The sequence below is a fragment of the Hirundo rustica genome, chromosome 17 (assembly GCF_015227805.2).
Source record: "Hirundo rustica isolate bHirRus1 chromosome 17, bHirRus1.pri.v3, whole genome shotgun sequence".
NCBI classification, from domain to species: Eukaryota; Metazoa; Chordata; class Aves; order Passeriformes; family Hirundinidae; genus Hirundo; species Hirundo rustica.
Window position 1 is genome coordinate 11,979,302 of NC_053466.1, and position 23,977 is coordinate 12,003,278.

The window sequence follows — 23,977 nt, forward strand, 5'->3', positions numbered from 1 at the left end:
CATCCCATTTGTACTGGGGTGGATAGTAAGTTGGAAAGAGAGCCAGCATATCCCTTCTGTAGAGCTGCTGAAAAATTGATTATTTTATGCGCCATTCTTAAAAGGCTGAAACTTTGGGACAAACTGTCCACAACTATCAACATTTTCATTTCCTTATGAAATAAAAGGAATTATGGCTGAGTGCCTATATGAAAACTGCAGTGTCTGTTGGAAACACAGTGATAAGAAAGAATTCACTTTGAAATTTTTTCACGGGAACTGACATTCCCTTTGGTGATGTATCCGTCTGTGCCTGGGCATTTAGGGAGAGACAGATTTTGCTCAGAAAGTCGTTCTCAACCATTGCACAAGTGAAGCAATAAGGTTATGAGACAACAAATGGCTTTGGTTGCAAAACCACCTCAGCCAACCTCGCCACATCCCGGTGCTTTGCCACACGCAGGCAGCTCCGCTTCCCAATTATCTGCAATTCTCCAGCCTTATCCCACAGCTTTACCCAAAAAAACCAAGCTGCTTTTCTCATGGATGCCGAGTGGGATGGGCATGAAACGACTCAGGTAGGGGGTCCTGTGTCTCTTAGCACTTCTCTGACCGATCTTTATTCAGGGAGGGGAGGAGAAGCCACCTTCGGGCAGCACCTGCACAAAGCCAGAGCAGAGTTTGAGCTCCCGGCTCCGGCAGCAGCTGGAAAAAGGAGTTCTGCTCACAGCTACTGTGTCAGCATGGAACTGCTCCATTTAAATGGATTACAGGGGCCACTCGCTTGGCACACGTCCCACTGCTAATAAACAAAATAACAGTTATTGATATATTGAAAGGGGAAAAATATATCCAAGCGCTTGGATGGCTGAGGGCACGCCGGAGGCAGGGACTAAACGAGGGAGGCACGATCGCTTCCGTCCTCGCAGCAGCAGCTTAATGAGGGAACAAGGGCTGGGCAAGAGCCCTGTCAAATTCCCAAGCAGCCCCATCCGTGTACACTCACACTTCATTAGCATCTCCGCGGGAGATGGAAGGGGAACTCGGAAGACTGAAAAAAAAAACGATTGGGAGGGGGTTCAAGAGCTCTAGGGACGAACTGGGAAGAACTGTGTATCCCGGAGATCTTTATGTAGGAAAACCACGGAACCCAGGCAGTAAAAAAATACATTTGGGCTCCAATCCTCCCACAAAGACTGTCCTGCTTGGCCTCAGTCCACCTGTGGAATGAGCCATTGCTGGGCTGCCGTTTGTTTGTGCACACTCTGATGCTTGTTTATCAGGAGAGTTAACATTGAAGGTTTTCTTTATTCAATTTAACTGTGAGGCTGGGGCAAGGGTGGCGGGGACCTTTGGCTTTTTTGAGCAGGATGCTTGCCACTGGGAAGGGCTGGCTCTTCCCTGATCCAAGAGGATAAACAACAGAGCCTGCCTCTTTGTGTGAGGGACACACACGGAGTGCACGAGGCTGGATGTTTGTCCTGGTGCAGAACCAGCTCTCTGCATCTCCACTGCCTCTGGTCCTTCGTTTGCTCTGCTCTCCTGCACAGCTCAGTGGGACACCTCCAGAAATCTTATCAACCCAGTTTTAATACAGATAATTAACTGCACTGAGACTTTGGACAGAGTGGCTCTGCATGAACCTCGCAGCAAACAGTGGGGGGAATTCCTGGCAACACAGTGGGCACGGAACCAGACTGGTGGAGCTGGCAGGGAGAAGTAGGGTTTGATTTTAATACACTGCCACTCCTGAACTAACAGAGCGAAATACAAGTGACACTGTATGCCAAACTGGCACCTGACAACTATACTTCATGCCCTGGTTGGATGTTTCGAGGTGATGTCAGATTACATATTACAAAACTGCCAGTTGCAAAGCATCCGTCCCCAAATCCCAAACACGGTCCGCAGATGCAAGTTGATCACAGGCAGCGGCCCTAATCCTGCTCTCACTGGCATCACCCAGGGCTGTGGGAGCAGGAGGGGTTCCCTGGAGCACGGGATTATTCCCTGAGCTGCGCTGTTGTGTAAAGCCACACGGAGCTGAGGGAACAAGCTGAGGGAACCTTCTGCCTCAGAAGCCGTGCTTACGCTCACAGCAGCCAATGCTGCTGCCTCTTGAAAAAGCAGGAGGGGAACTCGAGGAATAAGCCAAGCTGAAACTGGCCTTTTCCTCTTTTCTCTATTCCTTCTGCAACCACCAGATCACGAGACAAAGGCTGACTCTGCAGGGCACTCATTAACTGTACAAGTTACTCTCCTCTTACCAGCCTTTCCATGAAATCCCAAGATCACAAGTGGTTAGAGGCTGGACTTCCCAGCTTGTTGAAGGCCAATGTTTTTGTCACTGCAGAGTTCTCTGAGGACGGCAGAAAAATGCCTGCTTTGTTCAGAAATACTCTGCTGAGGTAATCAAACACTGTCTCACCTTATCTCAAAGGCTAACCCAGCTCACTGCACTGCCACTGGAGCTCCCAGACACTGCAGACTGTCAGAAACTTCCACTGGTGGAAGCAAATTACTGCTCAGGATGCAAAGATTATTAATGGCCAGAATAACCCAGGAACTGAGGTGTAGATGACACAGTTAATTATTCTGGGCTTGCATTGTATTTTCGTCTGCAGCTTGGTCGCTTGTGCCGTAGAAGCGTGGCAGGAGTGGGACAGGCTGCACACAGGGACAGCCATGAGTGTCACAGCCAGGAGAGTGTCACCATCTCACACCTTCATCCCTGAAACCGCTTCCCATCCCACACCAGGAGCTCCTTTTCAGCCTTACATGTGTATTTGTGTCCAGGAGCATTTGGAGGCAGCTCAACGCTGTCTGTGTGTCTGTGGCAGCCTTTGAAGCCATGGGCAGGATGGTGCTGCCCATGGAATTCGCTTCGGAGGTGCCCAGGATAAGGTCTGGCTGTTCCACAGCCTCTCATCAAAGCCATTTATAAGCAACTGGTGGGCAGAAATGGAAGTGAGGACTCCAGGATCAACAGCAGAAGAGATTGGGGAAGAGAATAGTGTCTGCCCAATGAACCTTCACAAAAATGAGTACTCCAAACAGCTCTGGCCTCGTGGGATTGCCAGGAGGTCTGGGCTGAGTGTGTGCATGGATCAGCAGGGCCAGCTAACAGGCTCCCTCTGCCAGCCCGGCTCACCTGCCACCTTCTCTGCTTGGGATGGAGTCCCAGACTGGGCAGGGAGGAATTTCCCTGGCTTGTTAGAAAGAAAAGGACATTTGAGACATTAGATAAGGGAGATCAGTGCTGTTCCCCCTTGGATTCCAACTCTGTTTGCGCTCAGAGAGGCCAGCAAGGCAGACGGGTGGGTTTGCTTCCAAACACTGGAACCAAACTTGCCACAAACTGACGGGGAGGGAGAGATGTGTTTGCTCTGCTGCTGACCACAGTCCCACACCACTGACACCACCTCTGAGGGCTTTGCTGGGCACAGCCCTGCGGGCACCATCCAGTGCCTGCTTTTACAGAAACTGAGGCTTCAATTCATCAAAACCCCACAGTTCTCCTCTGTTTTTGTTTCAAAGAAAGCTTTCCAAAGGTGGCCAGCAGAACCTCCCGCCAGACACAGCAGCTGGATGACAACAATGCCCCCCGCAGTGTGCACACACAGAGTGCAAACACACAGACCTGCTGGAAAACATCATTTTTAAACTCTCTGATAACCTGACTTTCCCTCCACACTACGCTCTCCAAGCTGGTGGGATACCAGCGCACGCTGAAAGTTAGACATGCACTGAAATTGTTCCCTGAACACAGACAGACGGTGGGGGGGTGTTTATGATGCAATTCAAAGCACCCAAAAGAGGAGCCCGCGCTCCTTATGTCTGTGGCAACAAATCCACGACCCAAAGAATGCGACAGAGCACCCAAAATCCCTGAGGTGACCCCACGTATGCTCAGCATCCCTGAGTGCTCCCAGGGCTGAGGGTGCAAAGCTGTCCCCACAAGCCCCAGCGCTGTCACCAGGAAGACAACAACGAAGGTTATAGGACCGGGAATGTCCTGATTCCCTGCTGCTCACTTGCTCAGTGGCTCTCGAGCACAGAACCAGCAGCAACTGGACTTGGGTGCTTTTCCTGGCCAGTCCCCTCGGGGAGAACCACCAGCACTGGGCAAGGTATTACCCAAAAAAACACAGAGCCAATGCCCCAGGCTGCCCCACTGGAAAGCCCAGTGGGGACATTCCACCACCCAGTGACCTTAACGATGGGTGCCCGTGGGTCTAAGTCTCACCAGGGAACGGCAGGACACAGGAAAGTTCCTCCACGCAAAAGAGGCTGGAGGTTTGGCAGGCACGGGCGTGCGGGGCATCCTCCAGCTCTCGGGACCGGCAGCCGGGGCAATACCGGACCTGCTCGGCTCGCCCTGAGCTGCTGCCCCGCACCGCTGCCGGGCATGGAGCTCAGACTGCCCCACGAGAGCACGGGGGGCGCGGGCGGAGGGGAGCCACGGGGGTGGAAGCCGTGAAAAGTTTGGGGAAGGGGAAAAGGGGCGTTTGAGGAATCCTGGAAAACGGGGACAGGAGAGAGGGAAAGCGGGCATGGAGGGGACGGGGGGGAGAGGTGAGAGCGACAGGTCGGTGCGACCCGGCACCACCAGTGCAGGGAGAAGGAACAGAGAGGGGAAAGGAGAGGAAGAGGGATAGGAGACGGAGAGAGATCCGCGCGACCCGGCGGCACGAGCAGCCCGTGGCTCGGTGCGCTGCCGCCATCAGCCCCCGCAGCCCGGCGAGGCGCGGGTACCGCGGACAGCGCGCTCCGCCGGGCCGGACCGAGCCGAGCCCCCGCTCCCGACCCCGCGCCGAGCCCCGCCGGCCGCCCCGTCCCGCTCCCACCTGTTGCGCGTCCCGCCTGCTCCCCGCTCCGTCCAGCGCCCCTCTCCCTAGAGGCTCCTCCTGCGGATCAGCCAGGCCAGCGCGGCCGCGGGCGTGAGCGCGCAGAGCAGCCCCGCCACGGCGGCCAGGCGGCGGGCGGCCGAGGGGCCGCGGCCCCGCGCCTTGCGCCGCTGCTCCAGCTCATCGCCCAGGCGGCGCAGGCGGGCGGCGACCCGGCGGGCGGCGGCCTCGGGCCGGGCGGCGCGGCCGGGGCCGCAGGGGCTGCAGGGCGCGGGGGGGCCGCGCAGCGCGCACGGGCACATGGCTGCGTCCGCTCGCCGCCGAGCCCGCCGAGTGTGCGGCGGGCGGGACGCGGGCGGGACGCGGGGGGGACGGGGGGTTACATCATCCCCCGCGGGGCGGTGCTCGGCCGCGGGCGGAGAGGGGGGAGCCAGGAGACGGCGCGGGGGTGGAGGGCAGGGGGGGGACAGCGGTGGGACGGTCCGGCGTCCAGCGGTGGCGCGGGAGTTCGGTGGGACGGCAGGGGGACGGGGGGTAGCGTGGGGATGGAGGGGACGGCACAGGGATGCGGGTAATGGTGTGGGGATAGAAGGACACGGGGGGAGCGGGGGGAACAGCGCTTGTGTGGTGGGACGTTGTGGTATCCACGGATGGGTGGGAGTTCAGTGGGACAGCATGGGGATGGATGGATGGATGGATGGATGGATGGATGGATGGATGGATGGATGGATGGATGCATGGATGGATGCATGGATGGATGCATGGATGGATGCATGGACGGACAGTGTTGGGATGGAGGGGACAGCACGGGGACACTGGGGATGGAATGACAGTGTGGGACAGGGAGTGGAGGGAACAGTGCTTGTGTGGTGGAAGATTCTGGTATCCAGGGTGGGATATTGATGGGACAGTGTAGGCATGGGGGAATGGAGGGGACAATGTGGGATAGAGGGGACAGTGGGGAGGTGGGACAGAGAGGTCATCGTGGGGATGGAGGGACAATTTGGGGATAGAGGACAGTGTGGAATAGAGGGGACAGCGTGGGGATGGAGGCACAGTTTGGGAATAGAGGGGAAGTGTGAGGAAGGTGGGACAGTGTGGGATAGAGGGGATAGCATGGGGATGGAGGGGACAGTGTGGGGACTGTGTGGATAGAGGGGACAATGTGGGGATAGAGGGGACAGTGTGGGGACAGTGTGGGGACAGAGGGGCCGGCGTGGGGATAGAGGGACAGTGCGAGGCTGCAGATGACTGTGGGCTGGAGGAGGGGACAGCGAAGAGCTGCAGGGGGGCAGTGAGGGGATTACACAGAGCTGGAGCCGATTTCATCACCCACAGCATTACGGATTCGGATCACATTTCGGGTGGCCGAGGCAGGAGCGCACAGCCCCCGGCACGGACCCGGGGCCCGCGGGGCCGCCCCAGCTGCCAGGGCACAGGAGCAGGGCTGGCACCCCCGGGCAGGGCTCCCTGCACACACCAGCCCTGGGATGGACACGGGGGGCTCCCCTGGGGCAGGAATCACCCCAGACTGGCCCGTTTCTCCCCACTGCTTTGCAGAGAAGCTGCTGCGAACCTCCTGGCAAATCATCCCAGCCCATCCAGCCTCCCTGAAGAGCCCCACACCCTGCTGCAGGGGCTGCTCCTGGTCTGCAGTCCCAGCAATGGCCGGGCTCAGCAGTATATGCACCCATGGGAGACCCCTCCTCTAAGTCCCTCCAAGTGATTGTTTTGTAGGGAAAACAAGCCATGGAATCACAGACTGTTTTGGGTTGGAAATAACCTTAAACATCATCCCATCCCACCCCCTGCCCTGGGCAGGGGCACCTCTTCCACTGTCCCAGGCTGCTCCAAGCCCCAGTGTCCAACCTGGCCTTGGGCACTGCCAGGGATCCAGGGGCAGCCAAAGCTGCTCTGGGCACCCTGTGCCAGGCCCTGCCCACCCTGCCAGGGAACAATTCCTGCCCAATCTCCCATCCAGCCCTGCCCTCTGGCACTGGAAGCCATTCCCTGTGTCCTGTCCCTCCAGCCCTTGTCCCCAGTCCCTCTGCAGCTCTCCTGGAGCCCCTTTGGGCCCTGCCAGGGGCTCTGAGCTCTCCCTGGAGCCTTCTCCCCTCCAGGTGAGCACCCCCAGCTCTCCCAGCCTGGCTCCAGAGCAGAGGGGCTCCAGCCCTTGGAGCATCTCCTCCTCTGGATTCTCTCCAGCTGCTCCAGGTTCTCCCCTTGTTGGGGACCCCACTCCAGGGGCAGCTCTGCAGGTGGGCTCTCACCTGAGGGGGCAGAGGGGCAGAATCCCCCTCTCCTTTCCTGCTGCCCACACTGGGGGCCCAGCCCAGGGCAGGGTTTTTGGGGTCCAGCACAAATGGCCAAGGCATGGCCAGCCTTCACTCACCTGTCTTTTGCAGGGTTTCTACATACAGGAGTTCCTCCCCTAAATGAAGTAGTCTGGGCTCTTCCTGGACACTTGTTCATGTTCATCAGGTTGGGTTTTATATAGAGCACAGGCAGCAACAAGCTGTAGAGGTGAGAAACCAGCAAGTGGCCAGTGAGGAAGGTAGAGGTGGACACCAGGGTGGGGGTAACTGCACAGGCTGCTGCTGAGAGCAAGGGCTGTGTTTTACAGTCTGTTCTAGAAGGACCAGCTGTTCGACTTACACCAACACATCACTTACCTATTCTGTTTCCTTGAGAGCTCCATGGGAATCATTCTGAAGCCTTGAGTACTTGTGGCCTCTCTGCTCCCCTGGGCAGCTGGACTGGCTGAAGCAGCAGAAGCTTTGCAGCTGCGTTTCAGCATCATTTGAATGCCGCCTTCGAGCACCAAGATGTGTTGATACTGGAGAGGAACTGAGCCAACTCCGTGTCCTCCCCAAAACGCCATGAAAGCGGCAGTTCTTGGGCTGTGGTGGCTGTGGGAGGTGGGTGTGATTCAAACAACAAACCATCTTCCCAGCACGTGTGGTGGGCATGGCACAGCCCCTGCCCACCTGCTCGGCTTCAGATGTGGCCAAGAGAAAGGAAAAAATGGCCTTGGAGAGGTACATTGGTCACTCAGAGTGGTCATTTCCACAGGCAAAATCCTCTTGTGGGAGCGGCTTCTCCCCGTGGGATCGGCCATGGCTGTGAGGGGGCTGAGGGATCCCAATGGGACCGGCCATGGCTGTGAGGGGTCTAAGGGATCCCAGTGGGACCGGCCATGGCTGTGAGGGGTCTAAGGGATCACAGTGGGACCAGCCATGGCTGTGAGGGGGCTGAGGGCTCTCAGGGGGACCGGCCATGGCTGTGAGGGGTCTGAGGGCTCCCAGTGGGACCAGCCATGGCTGTGAGGGGGCTGAGGGATCCCAGTGGGACCGGCCATGGCTGTGAGGGGTCTAAGGGATCACAGTGGGACCAGCCATGGCTGTGAGGGGTCTAAGGGATCACAGTGGGACCGGCCATGGCTGTGAGGGGTCTAAGGGATCTCAGGGGGACCGGCCATGGCTGTGAGGGGTCTAAGGGCTCCCAGTGGGACCGGTCATGGCTGTGAGGGGGCTGAGGGATCCCAATGGGACCGGTCATGGCTGTGAAGGGGCTGAGGGATCCCAGTGGGACCGGTCATGGCTGTGAGGGGTCTAAGGGATCCCAGTGGGACCGGCCATGGCTGTGAGGGGTCTAAGGGCTCCCAGTGGGACCGGCCATGGCTGTGAAGGGGCTGAGGGATCCCAGTGGGACCGGCCATGGCTGTGAGGGGGCTGAGGGATCCCAGTGGGACCGGCCATGGCTGTGAGGGGTCTAAGGGATCCCAGTGGGACCGGCCATGGCTGTGAGGGGGCTGAGGGATCCCAGTGGGACCGGCCATGGCTGTGAGGGGTCTAAGGGATCCCAGTGGGACCGGCCATGGCTGTGAGGGGGCTGAGGGATCTCAGGGGGACCAGCCATGGCTGTGAGGGGGCTGAGGGATCTCAGAGGGACCGGCCATGGCTGTGAGGGGGCTGAGGGATCCCAGTGGGACCAGCCATGGCTGTGAAGGGGCTGAGGGATCCCAATGGGACCGGTCATGGCTATGAAGGGGCTGAGGGATCTCAGGGGGGCCAGCCATGGCTGTGAGGGGTCTAAGGGATCCCAGTGGGACCGGCCATGGCTGTGAGGGGTCTAAGGGATCCCAGTGGGACCGGTCATGGCTGTGAGGGGGCTGAGGGCTCTCAGAGGGGCCGGCCATGGCTGAGGACTCCTAGCGGGGCTCTGCCCGGCGGGACCCTGCCCTGTCTCCGGCCACGGCTGAAGGGTCCCAGCGGGGCCCGGAGCCCAGACCGACCCTACCACCACCGCGGCCTAACCCGGCCGCCCGCGGCTGTCCAGAGCCAAGCCGGGCCCTCAGGCCGCCGTCGCCGCTCTCGTGTGGGGACCGCAAAATGACAGCCCCGACACCGGCTTACTTCCCGGGCGCCGGCCCCATCCCCGGCCCCGGCGGCGGCGGAACCTTGTGGCGGCGGAACGCGCGGGCGCGGGGCGCGGTTTCCGTGCCGCGCCGGGCCGGCCCCGCCGCCATGGCCGCGGTGCCGGCGGAGGGGGAGCGGCCCCGCCGGCGGGAGGAGCGGGCCGGGGGCACGAAGCGGCGGCGGGAGGAGCCCCCTCAGGAGCCACCGGTGGAGTCCCCGGAGAGGTCGGGAGAGACCCCGGGGGAGCCCCCGGCCGAGCCCGGGTACTTGGCGCTGGCCCGCGGGCTGCTGGCCGGCGGCGCCCCGGCCCGCCGCAGCCCGGCGCCCGCCCGGTCCGCCGGGGAGCCCGCGGGGGACGGGGCCGGAGATGGGGACGACCTGCTGGGGCAGCTGATCCGAGACCTGGTAGGGCTGCGCGGGGCCGAGAGCCTCCCTGGGGTTGTGCCCGGAACAGGCCGGGCCCCAGGCGGGGAGGGCGGGCGCGGGGTCGCGGTGGGGCCGGGTACCGGAGCACGGAGAGGAGCTCGGCTGAGGGCTCGCTGGGAGGCGGCGAGCAAAGGGGACGCTGAATTTCCGTTCCTGTGTGCTCGTGTATAACCTCAGCTTCTGATTAGACATCCTTTTACAAAGTTTTAACCCTTTGAAATCTGCTTGTCCTGTGTAGTGGCACAGGGTGGCATTGTTGGGTGTCCTGTGCGGGGCTGGGAATTGGGCTCGATGATCCTCGAGGGTCCCATCCAGCCCGAGATATTCCGTGACTCTATGAAATAATATATTTTTTCCCTAATAATATTTTTGTTGTTTACTCAGGCAGTTTGATGCGGGTGCAGTAATTAAGGATATCCTGCCTTGTGACACGGCAGTGTAGTAAGAAAGCAAACTTTAATTCTTTAAATAAAGGCGTTAGTTTGGAAATCGTCTTAAATACAGTTCTGAACCAGATAAAAGTTATTTTGGTAAATCCTCTAAATGCCATAGAGATGTTATTTACAGTACAGGAAAACTAGGGGGGAAACCCATTTTCTTGTTTCTCAGTAACCTCACTATGACTAATTACTCTTTGCTTAAAAAAATTAAAAGGAACAGATTAAATTTCTGTCTGCAAGGCACAAATTAATCCATTTACAGAATTAGTGCTCCATTAGCACACAGGAGCCTGAATCTGTCTCAGGGGGGCTGGTTGTGTTTGAGTTTTGGACTCATTCCAGTAGACTTTTAGACAGACTGGTGCTGACTTAACATCCCTGCTTCCTTGTGCTGAGGACAAGCTGCAGGAATTTTTGGGGTGTGGGAAGACCTGGATCTGCCCCTAATGTTAGGATTGCATTAGGATGGAATCGGTATGAGTTTGTGCTGTGCCATCAGATCCTCAGGCAGATCCCAAATCGGGATCATCCCCTGCCTCCTGGCACTTTCCTAACCCCCATTCCTTTGTTTCTTTGTAGGTCTCTGCTACAGCTACTCTTCATTTAAACTCGGAGCCCTTTGCAGCACCAAAGCAGGAAAACAAAAGCCACTTCTGGGTTTATTTGAAGCAGGGTATAAATCCTCTTGCAGCTCAGTTTATAAAAAGCTCGTGTGGCTGGTTTTTTTGCTCTTTTCCCCTCCTTTCTTTGAGAGCACCGTTGGCGTTGAGCGTTGTGTCAGCACCGCTGTGCCTGCGGGCCCTCGGTCCTTGCAGCGAGACCTCTGCGTGCATCCAGCCAGCCCAGGATCTGCTGCCTGGACACGAGTCAAGTCCAATTTGGAAGGAACACATCCGTGGTGGTGCCGTGCCTGAGCTCGTGAGCCTGGAGCTAGCAATCCCTGCCCAACGGCTCCTCTGATTTGTGCGGGCAGCCTGTGGCGCCAGAACGGTCCCGAGGCTGCTGGAGCCGAGCGGGATCACATCTGGCCAGCTCGGAGCCTGCCTGCATGTGGCCGTGGAGAGGTTCCCGTTGTGTGTTGTGTTTTCCTTCGGGGTCCCCGTTGGACACGGATGGGATTTACAGCGCACGAAAGCAAAACAGATCCTGCGGATCCGCGGCGGGGAGCGGAGCCGGCACAGGGCAGGGAAGAGGAGCTGTTTGTGCAGGGAAATTGGGGATGAGGCGGGAGGCGAGCAGCGAGGTTGGCTGCAGGTCCTGCTTTAAGTAACTTTAGAACAGGTGGGAGGTTCCAGTCTGTGTGAAGTGATGTTTTGTTGCTCAAAAGACGTGATGGGAACGTTGCCCATATTTGTGTTGTGTAAACACTTGCCTAGTGTAGAATACCTTTTGCTTTAAAAACCACACCGCCACGTTATATTGTGATTTCCACCAGTAACTGCTTTGAATAAACCCAGGATATCCCTTCTCTTCTGCTTTGGTACTGCAAATGGCCCAGATTTGAATGAGAAGGAGTAGTTGTAGGAGACACCTGCAAAGAAACAAAGGTACCAGGGTTAGGGAAGTGCCAAGAGACAGGAGATGATCCAACTTTGGGGTGCCTGAGCTTCTGAAGGCAAACAATGGAGATGGGTCCTAACTGAGCAGCTGATTTTGTGCATGAGGATTGATAGACAGTGATCAGAAGCACTTGGGGGGGACAAAAACCAGAGAAAACACTGGACAGCAAAACTGGTGACATAGAAATGGTCAGAAACAGCTGATTTAGCTGCTTCTCTATTATAGAGCATAAAAATTTTGAATATCTGGGCAGGATAAGAGAGAAGATAAATCTTGTTGTGATTACTGCAAAGAAGTTGTAGTAATTATGTAATTAAACCAAACAAAATACATCTAGGAGAAATCTATGTGCTGCATTTAGCTGCTAGCTTAAATTGATGGATTTGGCTTCAAATTTTTGTTTGAGATGCTCAATCACTTAAAGGAGGAACATTTCATATTAAAAAGACATTTTTATGTTAGTAAAGAGAGAAGCCAACATCATCTCCATTCAATTTTATTTAAAATAGTTGTTCATTTTTCCATCATATGGGATTGAAATCTTGCAAGTGAAATTAATAACGGGCATATGTCTTCAAAGTGCTTATTTATTGGGTCTTTTTGGCACTTTAGCCAAACTATTTTACTAGAACTTGTGTATTGCCTTTCTCTGCCCTTTGAAGGGCATGAAAGGGGAGAGAGGCAGAACTCCTGATGTTTTCATGGAGCCGTGATGACCCTGAGGACACACCATTCCTTCTCCATACCACGGTAACTTCTCCTGCTGTCAAACTGTGTGATAAACCAGCCTCACAAGCTATATTCTCCTTTTTCCTTCCCAGAATGAAATCAATGAGGTTCCTTTTTTCGATGTGCAGCTGCCTTACGAGCTGGCACTGAAGATATTCCGGTACCTGGGCAAGGCTGAGCTGGGGAGGTGTGCTCAGGTAAGTGCTGCTGGCTGTTTGCTGCTCTGATACCACTGAAAACTGGCAGAAATAGTGAAAAACCAGGCAGCTCGAGGTAGGGGAGTGGGGTAGCAGCCCAAGGAACTCAGCTGGTTGTGCTTTCACTTACAGGAGACAGTTCCAAAGCTGAATATTGAAAGTGTAATGGTACCTGAGCTGGATTTACAGCTGCACTTGAGCAGAGTTAAATAAAACGTCTGTGGCTTGGGCAGCAGCGAAGCCTTAAAATTGAAAATAAGCAGTACAAAGATATTTTAATTCAAGTGAGTGTTCTGAAGCATTTTTTGATTCAGGTCTTGCAGTATTTAGAACTCAGCACCTGGCAGTGCTAAGGGCATGGCAAGAGCTGCTCCTCCACTTTCTAGGGTGGGATTGAACCACAGACCCTGGAGTAGTAACTTTCTCTCTGTAGTATTTCCACGTGAGGCTAAATTCTTAAACGACCTTGATTTCCTCCCCCCAGCCCTGCAAGGGGTTTATATTTTTCTTTTCTGATACTTTTAGCAGTCTGTACTCAGACGTGGTCCATAATTTATGTGTAGTTGTAAACATCTCTTCCAGAACTTCACTAACTGAAACACTCACTCTCACCTCATTCTGCTTAGGGTTGTTCAGCCCACACTGTTGGGCCTCTTTATTTCCTTTCTTCACACACTGAATGATGAACCTCCTCTCTGAATGAGTCTTCAAAGCAAACTTAACTGGCAAGTGCTGATTACCCTGTGACATCAAGCAGAATATTGTGGATGTAATTCCAGCTTCTCCTATGGGCACTATTTAGGGTTCCAGGCTGGTGTTCTTTAACTCTTACATTCAGAGTACATCTTCCAACTTCACAAAAATTCAACCAAAACCATTCTTTGTGTTACAGACAGTCTAGGGCATGGTTTGAGTGGAGGAAAAAATGTTAATGTGTGAAAACTGACAAGTGACAGACAGGGTCTGTTGAGGATGGCAAACTAAATTCAAATATTCTGCAAATGGCCCAGGCTTTGAAAGGAGATTGGGCTTTTAGCGTTCAGTATGAGTGTGTTGTGGTGTTAAGTAGCTACAAGTGGTTATTGCTTAAATCTTTGACTTGCTAATGCCTTTTAGGAACAGGGACCGTTTAAAGAAAATTAATTCCTCATGCAGGGCTGCTCTTGCGGAGGGCAGAATTCTCCAGGAGTATTTTTTGATGCTATCCAGGACAGGGAAGCTTTCAGATATGATCACGTTTCTGTCCCTTGGGGTAGAGATATGCCATCAGTAGAGGCCACAGCCCATGACATGGAACGGGGTTGCATTTTTGAAATGGATTAGTTTAAGGTTATTCTTTCACTCTCTTTTCCCCCCTTCCTTAGGCATGATCAGTTTACCTCATGGCATAGTAAAAAGATTGGCTGCTGTAGGGCTGCACTGGATGTCTCTCCCCTTCCCTTTGCTTTTTAGCTTGAACCTGTTCTCATAAGATGTGTTTTAACACACACAATTTTCCACATTTCTCATTCTCCTCTCCCCAAGTCATCGTTCCTTTGTGGCAGCTGACAGGTAGCTGAGCAAGTGCCCAGTGTTTTACAGGGCTTTCCCAATCAGATGAATATCAAGTGCAGAGCTGGCTTCTTTTTAAGTGTTCAAATAAAAAGCAGAGCCATAAAAATAAATAGCATTTTCATTTTTCTCTTGATGGTTTTGTTTTTGAAGGGGGGGAGCCCTCTTCTGTTCCATGGAAAACCCTGCTGCTTTATGGTGTTATCCTAGAAAGATTTTTTTTATTAAGGTGCCTTGGGATTTCAGTGAAATTGGGCCAGTTGGTGGAATTGGCATCATTATCTGTGTGAGTGCCGTTGGAGAAAACCTGTTTGCTCAGTTCTTTATGCCAAATTGGTAAGCAACTGACACGGAAGGAGCCTGCCTGCAGAGCCTCTCTGGGATTTAATCGCACCACAGACTGTCTGGAGAACTTTAATTTCACCTTGATATTTCCCTCTCCCTCGCTCCCACACGGCTTTTCTTTGATTTTTGGATTTAGCACTGTAAACCACAACCTGTCTGTGTGGCGCTGGAAATACAAAAGCCTGTAAATAAATGTCCTCAGTGCCTGAGCTCTGCTGGCTCTGCAGTAGGGGGGTGACATTCAGTAGCATCCTGCAGACCACTCCCTGTTGATATCCCACATTTGGAATTCAAGGAGAAGGGTATCCAGGGCTTCATGTAGCACAGAACAGGCCAGAGTAGTGCAGAATTTTGCCCTGTGAGCACTTTTTGACTGTGTTCTGACCATGGGCAGAAATATCTGTGCCACGAGTGACTCTCCTGTGAGTGTGAGCAGGTTTGGGGACAGTCACTGCTTCCTCCTGGTCAGGATGTAGAGGGAAAGGAAAAACAACCCCTTGGGACGCCACAGATGTGACAAACTGAAATGTCCTTGTGTGATTTGGGGCTGATACTGTAGATAAATTAATTTTGCCCATGGTCTGGGGACCTGGCCTTTATGGTTCAGCTTGCTGATGAGGGGATGTGCTTGAATTCAGCAGCACTGGATTTTGGCAGTTTTGTTTCTGAACAGATGAGTGAGAAATTCCCTTGACCTGTTAGGTTTTCATCTTAATAGAAGGTTTAGAAGTGTTTACCAACACAGGAATTGCGTATGTATCTGGGGCAAGGGAGACTGTTTCTAGGAATTTAGGAATGAATTGCTGTGCATAAATCAAGATTTTCAGCTGCTTGCCTCCAGGGCTTCTGGGATTGTCAAGCTGTTGAGGCTTTAGTGTTTATACATTTACAAAAAGAAAATTGAATTTGGTTTTTTGAGCATGGTGTTGCATCAAGGTTGTTTATGGGTAAAAGCCATCATCCATCCTCCTTGTGATTCCCAGAGAGGGCAGGGGAATGGATGGATAAGGATATCCCTGCCCTGGGCTGAGCCCCAGCGTGGGCAGCAGGAAAGGAGAGGGGGATTCTGCCCCTCTGCCCCCTCAGGTGAGACCCCACCTGCAGAGCTGCCCCAGGCCTGGGGTTCCCAACATCAGAAGGATGTGGAGCTGCTGGAGAGAATCCAGAGGAGGAGATGATCCCAGGGCTGGAGCCCCTCTGCTCTGGAGCCAGGCTGGGAGAGCTGGGGGTGCTCACCTGGAGAGGAGAAGGCTCCAGGGAGAGCTCAGAGCCCCTGGCAGGGCCTAAAGGGGCTCCAGGAGAGCTGGAGAGGGGCTGGGGACAAGGGCTGGAGGGACAGGACACAGGGAATGGCTTCCAGTGCCAGAGGGCAGGGCTGGATGGGAGATTGGGCAGGAATTGTTCCCTGGCAGGGTGGGCAGGGCCTGGCACAGGGTGCCCAGAGCAGCTGTGGCTGCCCCTGGATCCCTGGCAGTGCCCAAGGCCAGGTTGGAGCAGCCTGGGACAGTGGAAGGTGTCCCTGCCTGTGGGAGGAGGTGGCACTGGGTGGTCTTTAAGGTCCCTTCCAGCCCAAACCATTTTGTACTCAGGGCTGTGAACAGAAAAGATGAGCAGCTTCCATCAGAATGGCTTTGGATTAAACACTTGGCACTATTTTTTGTACTGAGCTCAAAGTCCAGCTAGTTCTAATTGAGGCCCCTGGTCCCAGCAAATGAGCCTTGACTCTGCCTTTGTGTGTCTGGGGAAGAAAATAAACCTAGTGAAATAAAAACCATTATCAGATGCAGAGGGATGAATAAACCTTCATTAGGATTTGAGCCAGTTGATTTAGATGGGATTAGAAGAAATTTTGGATTTGATGGAAGAGGTGGGGTTTTTTAGGGGGAAAAATATCCCCCAGAGGCAAAACCAAACAGCAAAGCCTATGTCAGCAAAAGCCTTTGAAGTCCTTCAGAACATTATTACTTGCTGAACTATAAAATATAAAACTGTCCCTGTGTGGAGCTCAGGGGAACGCAAACTTTCTTTGCTGAGAACAGTTGTAAAAAGATAATAGGAACACTGAAGACAAAATTAAATTCAGGACTCCAAATCTATATACAAGCCTGTAAGATGTTGTCATTGATCCTTGCTGGAGTTTCTGTGCAGTTTAGATTTGGAAAGGGTTTTAACAAGAGCTTTGCACATCTCAGCTCCTCTCCAGCACCCAGTGTTTGGGTGCATGTAAATAACGCCATAATGCCCTGGCTTTTGGGGCCTCACCTGAAACTCCAAGTCAAGCAGATCTAATAAAGCTGACTTGAAGCCAATGGCTGGTTTTAATGCTGCAGCTCACAGTGGTGCTGTAAAGTGAAATGCTTGAGACTCTTTATTAGTGATTTCGTGCAGCTGAGCCTCGCTCAGTGGGGTTTTACAAGGGATTGGCATGCGAGTTTGGGGCTGTGAGAAAAGGCTGGGTTAGGGACCCTTTGGAAATTCAGGCTTGTAAAGCAGCAGGGTTCACTGTAATTTGATTGAAAAAAAATCAGGATAGGATAGGATCTTTATTCTCCCTGAAAGTTGAAAAGGCAGTCGAAATTTTATGTAGCTCCCCCCCCTTTTCTTTTGTTTTACTGTCTTTATAAAATGCTTTTAAGACCTTGAAACTTGAAAGGTCTGTGCAATGTTGTCTGTTTTGGCAGACTGAAAGGTGTGTGTTTATTTTTGATTTTTCTTTTGGAGAGCAAGGCAAAAGCTGGCCTGATTTGGCTGTGCTTCCCTGTGCGTGTGCTCAGCCTGTCCCTGTCAGGAAAATGTGCTGCTGTTCAGGGAGGGGGCAGAGGTTCTGCCTGGGGAGCTCCACTCCTGCACCACAGCTGCTCTTTTGGTGTGTCAGCAGAAAGCTGCTTTGGGGTTGAGGTTTTTTTTTTTTTTGTGTGTGTGTTCTTGGAACAATAACACAGATATTTATCCTACTTTCAAATCAAATTGAGAGCAAATTCCTAACGGTTTGGGTTTGGGATTGCCTCTTTTTGGTGCTTTTGAAGTTGCTGAGTGTGTCCCTCTAGGGACAGGAGCACTCAGCACTTTGATTCCAGGGCGGTGTGTGTTGCTGGAGAAGCCTCAGCGCTGGCTGTGTCATTTCAGGGCATTATTGTTGCCCTGTGCAGGTTGTTTCCTTTGTCAGAGGATGGAAGGGGATTGTCTCCCTCTGCCAGTTTGCACTGAGGTCTCTGGGTGGTTAAGAACATTCGTTTTGCTGCATTTGTATATTCCTAGCTGAGCACTGCTCTTCTCTGTAGATCTCAAATCTTAAAAACACTTCCAGGTTTCTTAGATCACCCTTTCTTTCATCATATTAAACATTTGCTCTGTGTGTGACTATGGAAAAAATGGCAAATAAATATAAAGAGATGGTGCTGGGAGAGTTTGTGTCCATGGGAGGCTTGGATCCTTGGCATAATCTGGGGACTGAAACGAACATTAGACGCTTAATTGTAACTTACTGAAAATGATGTCAGTCTCAGAAGGTTCTTCTAATCTTTTTAGAAACAGAGCACAATTGATTGCTGCTTTCACCAGTTGTGGCTTTCATTGGTTGCGTCTGTTTTTTTAAATTAAGAATTACAGAGGGGAAAAAAAAGCTACTTAAGTTGGCTCTTACCTCTTGAATCTTTAATTCTGAGCCCACAATTGATTGTGATGAAGCTGTTCTCTCTGGAATGGGCAGCAACTTGAGGCTGCTTGAAAAACTTAATAATTCATTCCTATTTATGCATACTGTAATACAATAGGTTATAAATCACTAATGTCATACCCCTAATCAGGCACTGTCAGTGGGACTTCAGAGATACGGTGCTGTGATCTGAGAGGGTTTCTGAGCTACAAATATGAAAATAAATTCATATTTTTGCTCTACGCTCAAAATTCTCTCTTAATTGCTTTCTTGCTGCTTTCCCTGTCAAAGTTTTCCAGTCACTGATATTTCAGGTTGACAGTGTGGCCACTAAACTGGTGTCCACGTTATGTGGAGTTTTAGTGGAGTATAAACTCAGTTATTTCCTGAAGAACCCACGGAAAACAAGCCTTTTGTTAAAGGTCTGGGGTTTTTGTACACTCAGGTGTATAAAGAATGAGCAAATATATTTGTTTGAGTAAGAACTTTCATCTTAGTACAGGCCGTATTAATTTACCTTTATATTTCAGATACTATTTAATATTTCATATTAGATCTAATTTTTCTGTATACATTTATGAGAAATCCATATATAAACATTGATTTCTAGGTCAGCAGGACGTGGAAGGTCCTTGCAGAAGACGAAGTGTTGTGGTACCGGCTGTGCCAGGAGGAGGGATACCTGTTGGACATGAGCATCTCTGACCATTCCTGCTGGAAGCTGGCCCTCAAAAACTGCAGAGCCAGAGAGCACATGCTGAAAACCAACTGGAAGGTGAGAGGGAATTTCCTTAGAGGGACCCAGGTGCTGGGGAAAGACGGGAACCTGGTTCCAGCGAGCAGGAGGGGAGAGTTGGTGTTGTGTTTTGCACCTTCTCTTTTCCAGCTGGAAGCTGCTGGGGGGTTTTGGGGCTAGGTGTGTCTTCTCTCAGCAGCAGTAGCAAAGCTGGGAGTTTCCCAGCAGCGGATTTTGGTGGATGAAGGAACGGGAGCACCAACCCCTGTGTCCTCTCTGCAGAACCGCGTGGGAGCCGTGAGCCAGCTGCGCTACGAGCCCGGCCGGGTGCTGTGCGACGTCCACTGCTGCGACGGGGTGGTCATGGCTGGGTGAGCTCCGGGCTGGGCAGGGCCCCCTGCACCTGCAGCAGAGGCTGCAGGGCCCCCTCCACCTTGTGTAGAGTGTGCAGTGCCCACTCCTCCTTGTATAGAGTGTGCAGTGCCCCCTCCACCTTGTATAGAGTGTGCAGTGCCCCCTCCACCTTGTACAGAGTGTGCAGTGCCCCCTCCTCCTTGTGTAGAGTGTGCAGTGCCCACTCCTCCTTGTATAGAGTGTGCAGTGCCCCCTCCACCTTGTATAGAGTGTGCAGTGCCCCCTCCACCTTGTACAGAGTGTGCAGTGCCCCCTCCTCCTTGTGTAGAGTGTGCAGTGCCCACTCCTCCTTGTATAGAGTGTGCAGTGCCCACTCCTCCTTGTATAGAGTGTGCAGTGCCCACTCCTCCTTGTGTAGAGTGTGCAGTGCCCACTCCTCCTTGTATAGAGTGTGCAGTGCCCCCTTCTCCTTGTGTAGAGTGTGCAGTGCCCACTCCTCCTTGTGTAGAGTGTGCAGTGCCCCCTCCACCTTGTGTAGAGTGTGCAGTGCCCCCTCCTCCTTGTATAGAGTGTGCAGTGCCCCCTCCACCTTGTGTAGAGTGTGCAGTGCCCTCTCCTCCTTGTGTAGAGTGTGCAGTGCCCCCTCCTCCTTGTGTAGAGTGTGCAGTGCCCCCTCCACCTTGTGTAGAGTGTGCAGTGCCCCCTCCACCTTGTGTAGAATGTGCAGTGCCCACTCCTCCTTGTATAGAGTGTGCAGTGCCCCCTCCACCTTGTGTAGAGTGTGCAGTGCCCACTCCACCTTGTGTAGAATGTGCAGTGCCCACTGCATCTCCTATTGCGTGTGTAGTGCCCACTCCATTCCATTTTCTATAGGGTGTATAATGCCTGCTCCACCTTTTACAGTGCATGTAAGGCCCACTCCACCTTGTATAGTGTGTAATGCCCATTCCATCTCCTAGAGTGTGTAATGCTCACTCCACCTTTAACAGTGTGTAAAGCTTGCTCTAGCCTTACCAGGCTGTGCAATGCCCGCTCCATCTTTACCAGTCTGTGTAAGGCTCACTCCACCTTCACCATCTGAAATCTCAGGTGCTTCTTTTAATAAATTCAAAAGCAACACCTGGTTGAAGCATAAGAATGGATTCACCTGCAGTTCCTCAGGCAGGCTGTCCTTAAGTGACTGATAAGGATGGTTATCTCAATTTATCTGAGCAGTTCAAATTTTTTATATAACTATTCAAAAGTTATCTCATGTACAAGTGGTCCTGTAAAAACTCATCTGCTTTCTGGTGAACTCCATCTATTGTTTTGCTGTGGAAGCACCCAGAATGTATTAAACATTTTACACATCTACTGAAAAAAAAACCCTTTTTGATGTTTTTCCATAAAAATCTCTTAATCACAAGGATGTCTTGTCACAGCACAGAAGTAACTTTAGAAGGACTATTACCTTTCTCCATTCTTACTTAAAAGACAAGCTGGGAGAAAAATAACCCACTGAGAATAGATAAACTTCTCTTTTCCTAATACAGAAGTTTTCTGGACGTTGGTTTAATATTAGCTATTCATGTGGTTTATACCCTTAAATACAATTCTAAGAGCCTCACAAATTTTCAGAAGAGGTTACAGTGATCCTCTCAGTAAGTGTGAGGCTTTAATGTGTTCTGTTTGGATTTCACAGGTTCAGTAATTAGTAACCCTCCAGAGATCACATGAATAAATAAAAATGATGATATCCTGGGGAGCTGGGACATTGTCCTTGACATACCAGAGTTCAGTGTTGTATGGTAGCACTTGATGTTAATGGTGTGGGATTAGAGAAAACTGCTTCTAAAATACTTTAAAATTCACAGACTGGTTATAAGAAAGATGCCTGGAAAACTCTAATACATGGAAATGCTTTTGAATGCTCTTGAGCAGCTGAGAGCAGGACTCTAAACTATCAGACAGCAAATCCAGTTGTCTCCATGCTGCTGCCAAAACCTCCAGCTCTTTTCCTTCATTTTCCCCATTGTATTTATTTATATCCAAACAGGCAGTAGATAGGAGTTATGCAGATTAAATCACATTTCTGAAGTATTCACAAACAAAGGTTATGAATCCTGCATCTAAACTCAAATAGTCCATATTTTGGCTTGGTGTATTACAGGAGTTGGGTTCTGACAGTCGGCACACGCCTTTTCCATATTGATTCTCCAATTCCTCCAGTATCTCCTGATTCTCTTGGTGAATTTACACCAGGGGTGTGGTACAATTAAATAATTCAGGTTCCTCAAAATAGGTGAGCAGGTAAGAGACCACTGAGGGAAATTTGCATCTGTGTATCCTGTAGAAAAAGTGATGTTCACTTAAGTGACTTTCCAGTCACTTCTCTGAAAAAGGAATTATCTCTTTATGAAGCTGTGAGCATGTATTTGATAAAACAGCATGAGGAAATTAGAGTTCAGCTGTTTGAATTTACCTGGTTAGTAAATGAGGACTTCAGAGCATTAGAACACAAAAATTACGTCCTTTGCTGTTTACTGCTTGTCCTGTACTCTGCTTTGTCTCTTAATTTGTTAAATGGTAAATATCAAAGAAGGAGACTTGAAGTTATAACTAAAACTTCCAAGGGCATCAGCAAATTGTGCAGGGAAATACTTTATGTGCATTTGGTAAGTATTTAGGATATTGAGGAATTTGTTGGGGTTTTGTTGTTTGCTGTGTTTTTATTTTTAAAATCCAACCATAACCCTCCCCTGTCTCTCCCAGCCTATAAAATTGTACTTAATGGCATTGTGCTTTCAAATTTGTCATAAAAGTGTAATGAATCTGGTGATCAATAGCAAACTGTTGCGTTCTTTCGGTACCGAAGAAGTAATTTAATAGCTGAGGTTTACAAAGTCAATTCTCCTCTCAGTATAAATACCAATTATCTGTTACATTTAATGATTCTCTCTCCTGTTTCACAAACACTTGTGTGCTCAGCTTTGCATGGGAATAGTCAGTGATTACAGAGGGACCTGTGTGTCTGAGCTGTGCTGGGTGTGAGTTTGCAAGGCCTCATGCTGCCAATCCAGAATTGAGAGGCATTTCCCAAGGTTTTTCTATCCGGTGGCTTGGGCCATCACCTTTCTTCTGTCTCAGGCTGCTGCACTGGGCGCTCAGGGCTGCTCAGTTTTTAGGTTTTTTGATCAGAATTCCCTCAGCCACTCCTGCTCCAGCCCCTTCCCTGGACACGCTCCAGCCCCTCAAGGTCCTTCTAGTCCTGAGGGTTCCAGAACTGGACAGAGGGTTGGAGGTGCTCCAGGAGTGCCCAGTGCTTTGCCCTGGGACAGCCCAGGTGCCCTTGCACAGCTGGGCACACCTGGGCTGGTGACCAGCTGCTGTCACCAGCACGCCCAGGCCTTGTCCACCTTGTGCAGCCGCTCCTCCCCAGGCCTTTGGCATTCCCTGGGGTGCTGGTGGCCCAGGGTAGGACCCAGCACTTTGTCCTGGTGATGTTCTGTTCCAGAACTTGGCCTGGCACTGAGGTCAGGCTGGCAGGCCAGCATTTCCCTGGATCCTCCTTCCAGCCCAGCTCCTAGATGGGCATCATGACGGCTGGCTTCGGTTCCCTGGGTGCGGAGGGTCCATGACCTCCCTGCTGGGAAGGGTGGGAAGTGTCTGGGAGAGCTCTGCCCTGCTCCCTCAGCACCCTGGGGTGGATCCCATCCCCCCATGGAATTGTGTGTCCTAGGTGCCAGCCATTTCCCCTTGGATCATGGGGGCTTCATTCTGCTCCCTGTCCCTATTTTCCAGCCTGGGTACCCTGAGGACAAGGCCTTAATTCCCTCAGCCTTTTGCTTGTCTTTTGTCACTGTTTCTCCCTGATCCAATAAAGATGGAGATTCTCCTTAGCAATCCTATTGTTGCTGCTGTATTTATAGAAACATCTTTAATTCTTTTTCTGGCAGGAGCCAGATTAAGTTCTAGTTGGGCTGAGTGGAGTTCTAGTTGGAGAGAGCAAGAGTGCTGGGGTTGGTGTGTTTGGGAATCTGGGAGCAAGCCTGGAATCACTGATTGATTTGAATCTGTGCTGTGCTAGGTGTGATCTTGTCATCTTCAGTGTCCTGCTTCAAACTCTGCTGCAAAGTGGAATCATTTTTGTTTTAGTTGCTGTAGAGCTTTTTAATCTTTCTGAAAGGGAATTTATCCAGGTTGTGGGCAGAGTGACTTAAACCAGCAGCTGCCGCTATGATTTATAGGGGCACAGTTTGAGCTGGTTCAGGAGCAGCTCTTTATCAATCTGTGGAGGAAGCAAAGGTACACTACACAGAAAAATGCCCTTATTCCATGCACTCTCCACTTTTCCCCACGCTGCTGCCCAGGCTGAAGCCAGGAGATGGCAGAATATCAAGGATTGATTAAGTGCAACCCGAGCTGGGAGCCGAAGGTGGCTGCGAGCGGCTCCCCTTTGTGCGAGCCTGACATCAGATAATTCAATCTGGCCTGCACGCAGAGCTTCTTGTGTTTGTCATTAAAATTTCATCCCGGTGGTTACGAGGCTTGTTTTCTGGGTCAGCCCCTGAATCCCTTTTCATTTGAGCCAGCGGTGTTTGTGGTTACCTCACTCCCAATCAATGTTGTATTCGCCAGCCTTTCTACAGTTACACGTCTCGAAGGATCTTCTCTAAAGGGATGATGTTCTCCCCCTCACCCTCAATTCAAATGGAGTTTCAGCCCTAAGTCAGAGCTTACTTAAAGCAATTATATAGCTGC

General features: G+C 51.7%; 1 protein-coding gene across 1 annotated transcript in view; it reads left to right on the forward strand.

The window, feature by feature from the left end:
• Nucleotides 1–9,352: 9,352 nt before the first annotated feature.
• Nucleotides 9,353–23,977, forward strand: part of FBXW8 (F-box and WD repeat domain containing 8) — a 53,505-nt gene continuing 38,880 nt past the window's right edge. The window contains exons 1-4 of the mRNA XM_040081011.2: nucleotides 9,353–9,649; nucleotides 12,492–12,596; nucleotides 18,758–18,922; nucleotides 19,166–19,254. Of these exons, the coding sequence (XP_039936945.1) occupies nucleotides 9,353–9,649; nucleotides 12,492–12,596; nucleotides 18,758–18,922; nucleotides 19,166–19,254 (656 nt within the window). The remainder of the gene's footprint in view (nucleotides 9,650–12,491; nucleotides 12,597–18,757; nucleotides 18,923–19,165; nucleotides 19,255–23,977) is intronic.